The sequence below is a fragment of the Oncorhynchus masou genome, chromosome 17 (genome assembly GCF_036934945.1).
Source record: "Oncorhynchus masou masou isolate Uvic2021 chromosome 17, UVic_Omas_1.1, whole genome shotgun sequence".
Classification (NCBI taxonomy): domain Eukaryota; kingdom Metazoa; phylum Chordata; class Actinopteri; order Salmoniformes; family Salmonidae; genus Oncorhynchus; species Oncorhynchus masou.
Window position 1 is genome coordinate 27399145 of NC_088228.1, and position 11312 is coordinate 27410456.

The 11312-nt window shown below is 43.5% G+C and overlaps 1 protein-coding gene across 1 annotated transcript in view; it reads right to left on the minus strand.

The window, feature by feature from the left end:
- The window catches only part of LOC135558784 (cadherin-2-like), an 88995-nt gene extending 78085 nt beyond the window's left edge, over positions 1-10910 (minus strand). Inside the window, exons 1-2 of the mRNA XM_064992918.1 lie at positions 10613-10910; positions 8222-8333 (exon numbers count right to left, since the gene is read on the minus strand). Coding sequence (XP_064848990.1) covers positions 8222-8333; positions 10613-10669 — 169 coding nt within the window. The 5' untranslated portion in view covers positions 10670-10910. The remainder of the gene's footprint in view (positions 1-8221; positions 8334-10612) is intronic.
- Positions 10911-11312: the final 402 nt, after the last annotated feature.

The window sequence follows — 11312 nt, forward strand, 5'->3', positions numbered from 1 at the left end:
GAGGGATATTTGTTATTTTCCTCCTTTATGCTTAAGTGATGCCTGAATGGCGGGATGTGGTGGACAAGGTGAGGGCTAGCCTCCACCCACTCAGCTATTTAGCCGCATAGTGAGAGAAACAAGCACACAACACCGAGAGAGGGAATGGACGAATGGGAGGAGGGTACAATAAAAAGGTTTCTTTGAATACTGCTCAATCGACTGCTGGGCCAACACTGTGAACAGGGCTCTCTTTGTGAAGCTGGAATCTAGCAGGAGAGATATGGAGTTGTTCGCTGTGCTGCTGCCCAAACTAAAGAGGCCTGGCTCCTGAAGAAAGAAAAAAAAAAAACAGTGAAAACCACAAGCCAGTCGGTCCTTTAGTAAAGTAAACAGTTCACTCCACTGTGTTGACCTGTTGTCTGCCAAGCGAAAGACTGGGTCTGGAGTTTCACGAGTTAAAAATAACACTAGCCTACATATAGGGAAGCATATTATGTGGAAAGCGAGGCCAATACAGCTAATTATACACAACCTCGTTACATGGAATGGTCATGTTCTGCACTTTCCAGATGTCTTTCATGTAAAATAAAACTCACACATCCGAATTAGTGGTCGCCCAGATTCAGAAAGGAACCATTCCCAGTCTCACCTCACCTCATGACAGAGTGCTTACAGGAAAGGATTATTTTAGAAAAATAAATTCATCTTTGCCTTCTGACAGTCGTTTAGATTGAAGAACACACATCAATTTCAGAAACCCAAGCCAGAGTGGTTCAAGGCTGGAGGGGCCCTGGTGTGATTCAGAAGCAAATAACAAATAAAAGGACATAACCTTCATATGACTGAGGACAGATCCGTGCACCAATTGTTTGAAACCTTTGTTTCCATTCCCAATCCCCATGGTAACCCAGGCAACACAATTATTATTTGAAAAATGTGGTTAGAAACAACACTTAAAAGAACCCCATCTAGGTGGATGACGTTAAACCCATACAGAAAGCATATTGGATTCTCCTGAATGTAAGTTGAGATATTTGAATGATAGGTGGGTCATGTGACTGACGACAAGTCAAGGCCCTTAGCAACAGCTGTGGTTCCCGGGAACTCTCCTGACTGGTGGAGAAGGAGAGGAGCCCCACCAGCTCTCAGGGCCTTCTGGGTTGAAAAGGCTAATTATATGCCAAGGACAAACACCCACACACACACACTCACTGTGACACACACACATGCACACACAGGCGCAATGAAGAGGCACCTTAACTGCTGCCCTGTGTCAGTGTTACACACTCTAACAAGAGGGCAGGGCTAGCCGCTGATATGAGCGATATGAACAGGAGCGCTGAGACGTGAGCCAGACTAAAGAGTTAACCCCAATGTCAACCCTCCACCAAACACTCTCCACACAAAAAAAATCCCTTTATCTGCATTCAGGCTTTTCACAAGTCCCTGTCTGCCCCCAAAACGTGCGGAGATGCTGAGCAGACTAGCTGTTTGATAAGGAGCCACTGGAGAGAAAAAAGGTCAGCCATAAATAAAAGATGCCCTCTCCAGTCATACCACCAAGCATCATAGCCCTAAATGGCACAGCCAGCCTCCCCTACCTCTGAGCAAATTAGCCGCAGATGGGTGCACTTGCTTTAATACATTAACAACATTACCGTTTCATGGTTATGATACGGCCTTTGGAGGGCCACGGACCCGGGATCACGTGAAAGGATCAGTATATAGTGTCCTCAGACCCCACCTCTCACTGCTGGACGAACACAACACTAACACAACTTCCATGTTATATCGTAGGCAAAATTGCATCAGAGGTCAGGGGTATTGAAGCCATATACCACTGAGATCCAATCAGCCGACATGATATGTGGCAGTTATCTAGGCCATGGGGGCGTGGCACGGGGAAAAACCAACACCGACAGGCGGACAATGAAAATGCATGGGGTCTCATAACAATAAAGAGAAAAGCAGATTCCTCCAAAAACCTAGCAGGCAGGCAGCCATTCTTTAGCTGGGAATTGGAGCACAGCCTTCATTACAACATATTGATCAAGCCAAACAAAGACCCTGGATCTATTGATCCGCTTGGTGGGGGGAAAAGAGAAAGAGGGGGGAATGAGAAAGAGAGCAATGGACTGGTGCTGCAAACAGGATCACCCTGAAACAAGGAAGAAGTGCTGCTTCGACTTAAAACAAGGGAAGCGGGGGATTGGGATTTAGAGCCCCCATCAAAAGAGATGGGGAGAGAGGTCCGGTCATGGGGTTGCACTTGATGTCCTGCTATAAAAAAAAATATTAAAAAACAAGAGTTAAGAGGAACTTGTGTAACACTCAGCGATCATCGTAATGAGAAGAAAAAAAGTAAGGGCTTGGCTGAGCTGTTGGATGCCTCCTGCTGATTCCCTCTTCCTCTCTTCTTCTTATCTGACTGATGAATGGAAGGATGATGGCTCTTCTGTAGTTATGGATCTCATCTCACCAGGGGATTAGAATATTAAAGAAGCCTTGTTTGACTATTGAATAATTCAGGATTGGCACAGACATCAGTGCTTCAGACAGTGGTCTACTACACCACCTCAACTGCAGCAAGGCAGCCGGGGGGAGATTTCATTGCACTACGCTATTACACACATTCTCTTATCTACGGCCATGATGTGCTGTGCGATGACACTGACTCGGGCTAACCCTCAGACACACATTATTCACGAAAGGAATGTGTATCTTTGCTATAATGTTTCATAAGAGAATCATGTTCCGTCAGTGTTTCCACAGCAGCCCCTCATAACTAATACAGATGCCTTTGATTAGGCTGTGAATGTCACGCTAATTCATTACCATTTATCATGTACGGTGGAAACATCCGTCGAGATCCACCCAACCGAATGGTGCTCCTTCGGAACGCTCCGCCTCCCCACCTCTCCTTTTCCCAGTGATAGATGTTCATTTAGACAGGTCAGGACAACATGCACTGAGAGGTGTCGTGTACATGGGGCCGCCACTGTGATGGTCATGACCTCCATTCACCGGTCTCTCCTTTCAGTGTGAGATCGCTAGAATACCATGCCACCCCCCCCCCTCCACACACACACACACACATCCCCATCCCCTCCCTCCTGGGGCCATAAGAGGTTGAGTTGGTTGCTGAGCACCGGCCCCAATTTACAGGGCGGGATCGACCAGGGTCACGTCTGATCAAACACACGGCCTCTCAAACACTTCTGAGAGCTGCCCCAAATGTACCCTATACCAGGGGCCATCACCTTGACAGAGTGCAGAGAACCAGAACAACAACCCCACGCGAACGCAATCTCCACCCTTAAAAAACGCCAAAAGCCACAAAAGAAGGTTTATCATTTATTTTTCTGAATGTTTTCTTTCCGTCAAACGGGACTGTTTTTTTGTTGGTTTAAGATGTTTGTCTTAATCAAACAGACCAGGAAAAGGTAATCATACTAAAAGACAAAGTAATGAAAAGTGATGTTATTTCTTCTGCCCATGAGGTCTCTCCATCCAGATTACATTTCATTAGACAGAAAGAAAGAGAGTTGAGGTTGTAAATCCAAAGTGAGTCTCTCTCTCTCTCTCTCTCTCTCTCTCTCTCTCTCTCTCTCTCTCTCTCTCTCTCTCTCTCTCTCTCTCTCTTTACTGCTTGTGCAAACCACATCATGAAATCGGTCAACTGTGTCTCCCCAGGCCAGCTTGGGGTTTGAACCCCCAGTCAGTGGAGCCATGTACAGACGGCTCAGTGGACACGGTCGACAAACTGGCGTTAAAAGCACTTGAACAGAAGTTGAAGTAGTAGACTATAAGCATTCTCATCGGCCCAGCACACTTAATTGGGAAAAATATTCTGAAACTAAATGGCTTGGGGGGGGGGTGTAAAAATGTATTAATTTGAAAATAGGGTAACATAGGTGATGGGGTTGGGGAGGCAGGGTGGCTGCAAGCGGGAGGAGAGTGTTTTAAGTTCAATTAGGCTTTTGGGCTTTTTCATTAACCCAGTTTTGGAGAGGAAAGCCTCTGCTGAATAATGCTGCTGTGAGTGACTCACTTTACATTCCTGCTTAAAGAGCCTCCCATGACATAGACTGACCAGCTGAATCCAGGTGAAAGCTATGATCCCTTATTGATGTCACTTGCTTGATCCACTTCAATCGGTGTAGATGAAGGGGAGGAGACAGGTCAAAGCCTTAAGACAATTGAAATATGGGTGTTGTATGTGTGCCATTCAGAGGGTGAATGAGCAAGACAAAAGATTTAAGTGGCTTTGAACGGGTTGTGGTAGTAGGTGCCAGACACACTGGTTTGAGTGTGTTGAGAACTGCAACGCTGCTGGGTTTTTCACATGGGCCAGCAACCCTGTGGAACACTTTCGACACCTTGTACAACAAATTGAGGCTGTTCTGAGGGCAAAATGGATTGCAATGTAATATTTGGAAGGTGTTCCTAATGTTTTGTACACTCAGTGTACAAGTCAGCGCTCTGTAGCCAGTATTCCACTATCCAGCAGCTCCCAGACCCAGGCCATACTACCGTCGCCAGCCATAATGGCCATTTTACCTGCTGATTTCAAAAGTTAAGTAATTTCCATCGAACAGGAAACGAACCTGACATGAATGTTAAAACGTCCTTTCTATGGGAACACTCCCTGCTGGTGACACAGTGTTAGCTTAGCTGTGGTGGTGACTAGTGATGAGTACAGTGAGGGGAATTGATGTATAGGCCATGTTTGTTCTTTTCTCTCCACTGAGTGACTAAGTATCAGTCATAAACAAATAGTTCCCTGCTTTAGGCAAGGTCATGAGAGGCCCCTTGGGGCCGACAGTGGGACACTTCCTAAGCCTGACGCAGCTTTACGTTCACAAACAAAAAGCTCAAATCCTTGCTTTCCACATCATCGGATAGAGAGGAGAGAGGAGACCTCAGATGAATAATTGTCCACCCTCGCTTTCCCCTCTGCTGCTCTGCTAACCAATGTTGTCCAGATACACCTGAACGATTCTATTGAAAACTGATGGAGCGTTTGCTTGGTGCCAACCAATCGTTAATCTCTGATCTGCATCACCTAACAAATCATTACGTCTTCACAATTCAACAATCACCTGTGTATTGTGGAGGAATTGCCATTGTAGAGAATACCCAAGCAGAACTGAATGTGTTTTGGGCCGAGAAACTTTTTACTTTGTTATTTATCCCAATACATTTGCATGTGAATGCTGCTGTTCGCTATGATCTTCTCAGGGTGTGTATTCTGGTAATCAATTACTCAAATGGAATCACCTTCAGAGACAGCGAGTTGGAATGAAACGTCTTCACCTATCCCTTCTCCTACGGTCTCCATTCACCACGGGGTCAACTGCAGCAAGAACAACGTGATCGTATTACTGTTACCTAATACTGTATACTGATAGGTTTACAGTCATATTCACAACTATTCCTCTTGGCAAACTTGGAGGAAATAAACTGTCCCAGCTCGAGAAAGAGCTTAGTATATCTACGCTCCCTAATAGCTTTTCTAAATGAGGACAGGTCCATGCATATTACAATGAGGCTGCTAGATTATTTCTGACATAACAAGGAAGGATTTTCTATTACAATGAGCATTAACACTGAGGTATGGTTGAGGAGAATGACTGCTACAAGATTCACTGTCTCCATTCATTCATTATTTAGGGCCTAAGGGTGCAATTAAGAAACGTAATGAAATGCACAGGAGGCAGGCATTCTCACAGAGAGACCAAAATAGAAAGGTGTCATGGCATTAGGCTCCACACCACACCTCATGTGGCTAGGAGCTTCTTGAAAATCCTCTGTTTCCCAGCTTCCTGGTAAAAAACAATATTCACAAGCAGCATGGTGAAAGTGGAGTTAGAAAACATGAGGGGGGGCTTAATACTCCCTCCACACCATGGAAGCTTTGTCTTTCAAAACATGCCACAGGAGACTTTCATTAGCGACTGGCACATTCATTAGCATCATCCCACACCACTGAGCTACTGAGCCCCATGCAGCCCCAGCTCCAGGCCAGCACATTACAATGACACAGAAGCGCTGTGTCTCTCTCCCTGTCAGGGAATCTCTCTCTCTCCATAGAGGTTGGAGGGCTGGGGGGAGGGCTAAGATAGAGGAGAGAGGAGGAGGAGAGAGAGGGTAAATAGAGAGGAGAGGAGAGAAGAAGGTGAGGGAAGGGATGAAGGGTGGCTGACAAATGGGAACCCGATTACCTCTGGACACGGCCCATCCACAAACCAACTGAGAGGCAAAACTATCACTTGGAGGATCAAACTGGAGGTTGGGCTGTGTAAAAGCTATTTATTTATTTTCCATCCACCCCTCTTTTACTCGCTCTCTCTTTCTCTGTCTCTTTCTCCCTTCCCCTTCTCCCTCCTTTTCCCTCTCTCTCTTTCTTTTTTATCTCTCTCTTCTCCCTCATTCCTGCTCGCCCCCCTCCGTCTTTCTGACTCACAACCTCGGCTGACTGTGACTTCTAGGCACACACTGTGAAATCCAACGCCACTGGAGCTGTTTTCTGCTTCAGATGACCTCAAGGCCCCAAGCCCTTGGATAGCACGTTGGTGGTATATTGCTGTTTTATCGTCTGTCTCAGCACTGTTCAGAGGTGCTATTGGTGGCTGTCACTATAGCAATTGTGTTTGTTTGTGTGGCAGCATTTACACTTTGGGACTGATTCCTCGCAAATAATACATTATAATTGGTCATATTTTCAACTATAGATTGTAATTACAGTTTCCATTGCATTATAATGATTGAACAAAAATAAACATGACAAATCATTTCCTGGTTTTCCTTGTTTTTCTGAATGGTATGTTTTAGAAGTTATATGAAACAGACACAAATGAAACCGATATTAAAGGCTGGTTGGATCGAGCAAGTCATGATGCTATTCCATGTTGGATTTCCAACAGAACAGTTGACGTACAAAACACAACACTGATACTTAAAGCTGTGTCACAAGGAAATGACAGCCATGGAGTGGTGTTGGGACTACAAAACAGCATGGCCACTGACCACTTATTTTCTTGAAGCTCTGTTCAAAGGGTAACATGACAGAAATAATAACCACCTACTTATTTACTCGCATAATAATTATTGCCTAAAGCAGCAAATAGCACACATGATATAAAAGCTTGGACCATTTGATCCGCACGCCACATGGGTTAGCATATGTGTGAAAGGAAAATTGGAGGAAATACAGAAACATAGAAACAAGACGTAGAAGGTGTGCTGAGGCACAAGCAGCATGTCTATTACATGACTGTGCTATGCAAAGTGCATCCAATGTTTTCACTTTTAGAATTACAACTACCACGGTTCCATTTCAAAGCGAAGAAAGAAAGTTTGATTTTTCATTTTCTATTCAGAATGAGACTTTCTGCGACTTATGCAAGCATATAGTGGTCAGAGCGTTGGACTAGTAACCGAAAGGTTGCACGATCAAATCCCCGAGACGACAAGGTAAAAATCTGTCGTTCTGCCCCTGAACAAGGCAGTTAACCCACTGTTCCTAGGCCGTCATTGCAAATAAGAATTTGTTCTTAACTGGCTTGCCTAGTTAAATAAAGGTACAATTAAAATAAATAAATATGCATTTTTCATAAAGGCGACTGTATAAAGTAATCTAATTTCCAAATGGTTTAAAATTTTTCTAATTTTTTCAATTGCCTTTAAAAACTATTTTTAAAGGCAAATAAAGTCGAGTCACATCACAGGACCAGATTGCCCCAGTGTTAATGCATTGGAATTTCAGCAACACTGCGGTAATATTATTTTTTGTTGTTGAATTGTGCTCTGTTCTTCAAAAAAGGCCTGTGTAAGCAAATGACTAGAAGCAGGGCTAAATTGATTCAGACTGAGATTTCATTGGCTTACAAGCCAAAAACATGGGGTTTTTGGCCCACATAACAGCAACGCTAATTGTTGAAATACGTTTAATGCTTGTTGTCACCCTCCCACCGCACTCAACATCATACACGTGTTGAGTGAAACAACAGTAAATCAAATCAAATTGTATTTGTCACATACACATGGTTAGCATATGTTATTACGAGTGTAGCGAAAGGCTTGTGCTTCTAGTTCCGACAGTGCAGCAGTATCTATATATAGACATGCGCAGGCGCAGACACACGCACATAAAAACACTGAAGCACATGTGAACAAACATACTATAAACAGCCAGCGAAGAGCGACATAGAAAGAATCTACCCAATTCAGCGCTTACCATTGAAAAGGGGCTGTCCCTTCTCTGCACTCTCTGGCACCACGGCGACATACACATCTTCAGAGAACCCCGGCCGGCACAGAGGAAGGGTGCCTCTGCCCTCAGTTGCGATCTGCAGGGATAGGACCGGGGGGTGGGAGGGGAGAGAATGAGTCAGAGTCACAATCCCCCCCCCCCCCTCCAAAATGCACTTCTCCGACTACCCCCCGAAAAGTCTTGGTCACGTTCTGAACCCTCCACCACAGTTCTACAAAGCATCTGTTGTTTTTATAGCGGGGACTGCAATTAGGATAATGAGGCCAAAAGGGTTAAGCATTAGCCAAGGAGCATGGCTAGGTAAGAACAGGCCCCATTTGTCTCTGTGAGGAGAGAGAGGGAGGCCCAAGCCCAGGCAATGGTTGAACGCTGGTTGGCCCCCTTATAATACTCTGGTCTGGTTTAACAAGATGCTTTAAAATTCAGGAACGGTGAAACTAGGCTACAACTCCTAACACTCCTACTAAACAGTAGGGGCGAACGTCTCTGTGTGAATTCCTGTGTCTACTCAAACACTACATCATCATCATCTGTTCCTTTTTCTCCCCCCCCCCCTGCTTCACTCTATCTCAGATTTAAAAACAGTCATGTTGTTTCGGATACATTATATTTCTGCCATTGTTAGAATAATAACGGATCACCTGCCAAATGATTTATCTCCACCTTCTTTCCAAAAAGAAACAAACATTCATTGACACAAATTCAATTGAACACAAATTGGGCTTTTAGATAGATATAGAGATTGACACTTATCTCATCAAGTGTGAGTGGGTCTAGTCTATAACAAAATAATACCACATCACGGAAATCACATTTATAAAACATTTCAAATAAACATCACCAAAAAAAAGAATAAGTAGGCCTAAGCTATTCAGAGTTGGGTTTAAATAGATTCCCTGATTGTGTACAAGCATGTTCAAATCCGATCATACATATTGGGTGGGCACCAGTCGACCCCATCTTCCCAAATACACTTAATCCTATTTCGTTAGAAAGACCGGACCTGAAAAGAATGTGAAAGGAGAAGAGTTCAGTAGAAAAAAAAGCGTTGTGTGTATCAGTGCCACTTGCCATTAATCAGCGAAATTTCACTGGAATATGCTGGGGCAGGAGGGGGAGGTGTAGGGCTGCCTTTCTCTCACGACATTATCAGGCAGAGCACACCACGATGCATATAACAGCATTGTTCACACACTAGTTCTTCTAAAATTATATCTCGTTTTGGGGAAAACATAAATAGGCCTATATATATTATTAGACTGTTTCTCATATTAGAGCTGAATCATTTTACTATTTTGACCATTAAAAGAAAAAGTTCCTTAATTATAATGTTATAACTCAAATAAGTAAGTTAGGACTAAATTAGTAATTAAAACAAATAATTGCGAAGAAACCAGAATATGCAGAATTAGCTATAAAATATGATAAATAGCATAGAAACTGGATTAGGCTACATTGATACTTTAAATTCTGCCTAGGCACAATAAGCAGCTGACTTGAAGGCGATTTGTGGGTCGGAAATCAAACATTAACTCAGCATTGTTCCAGGCAGAGTTTGTGGATTCCACTAACCTAGTGAAACTCTAGATACGATAAGTGCACCGGTGTGTGTAGCTGTTGTTTGCACTGATAGCCTATTTACAAGACGGAATGGGCCATTGCCTCGAGCCTCATTCCGTGTCCGTTAGGAATAAATAATGGTAGGTTTTTGTAACCCCGCGGTCCGGGGAAATTATTCAAGTAGCTGGCCTGCATCAATAGACGTTAACTTTGTAACCATATAATGTTTTCTCGTGAAAAGGTTACAAATGTATCCAACAAACATGCATGTATAGGCTATCATCATCTAAGCAAGTTTTTTTTATATACTAAGAAGAAACAATGTATTGCTTGAACACCATATGGACGGAATACCCTAATAGATAACACTATGTTTAATATTTTATGTGGGTTAGATTTATTTGAATTAATTTACTCTTGATACATTGTAGCCAACATAAAATCATATTTTGAAGAAGGGTAGCTTTTTTAAATGGCAAATCATCCCATCCTTCAAATAGACCCTAGCGGTGTCGGCTACAATAACCCAGGGTTGATCTTCATGCAATATCAATCTACTACATATTGTCATTATTTGTTGACGCGTCACATATGCAAGTTCCCAATACTGCATTATATCAAGCAACCATGCAAAACATGCCTATGTAGCCTTTTTCATATTGGAGAGGCGAGCCATAATGGACAAGCGGGCACGTTACCCAACAGATCACAGCAGAAGCATCGTCACTGAAAACAAGCACTAGTCCTAGAACTGTCCTGTTCCAACTCAACAAAACCGTTCCGCAGACACATTACCTGCAAAGCGGCCAAGAGCGTGAGGAGAAGCAGTCCTCTGCCCTCGTAAAAGTACATGGGTATGCCGGTTGTAATGTATTTCCTCTTGCAATCCGTGATAAATATCCGTAGGCTATGTCTGCTGCAGTATGGATGTAGTGGTGAAATCAAACGTTCCCTGCTTACAACAAAGGTGGCAGCGGCAGCAGCATGTAGCCTAGCAGCCTCCCCTATCCACTCCGTGCTCCGATCTGAGATCACCGCCTGGTACTGAGGCTGCTACTCCCTCCCATGCATGCAGTCCCTCCAACAGAACAGGAAAGACGCTGTCGCTGTGCCAGGACAGGGTCTCTCATTGTCTCTCCCTACTGGTCAATTCGACAATTTTACTAAACACATTTTGGCTCCTTGAGACTCGCTCCTTCCACTCGATACTCCTTCTTTCTAAAAAATAAAAATAGAATATCTGCGATTGCTTTTCATTTAATACTTCTAATGAATGATATGTACCCATTGATTCATGAAGAATATAACTTTTAAATACCTCACGAGCTTGGTTTAACTGTTGTACCCTATTATAAATCCCTCCCCCCAAAAGCTTGGTTTACTCCATTGTATGTAAACAATGTTATTGTAAACAAACACTATATCGACTCAAAAGATGGTTAAAAATATAATTTTGATATCATTGATGGTCAGCGCTTGTATCCATGTCAATTAG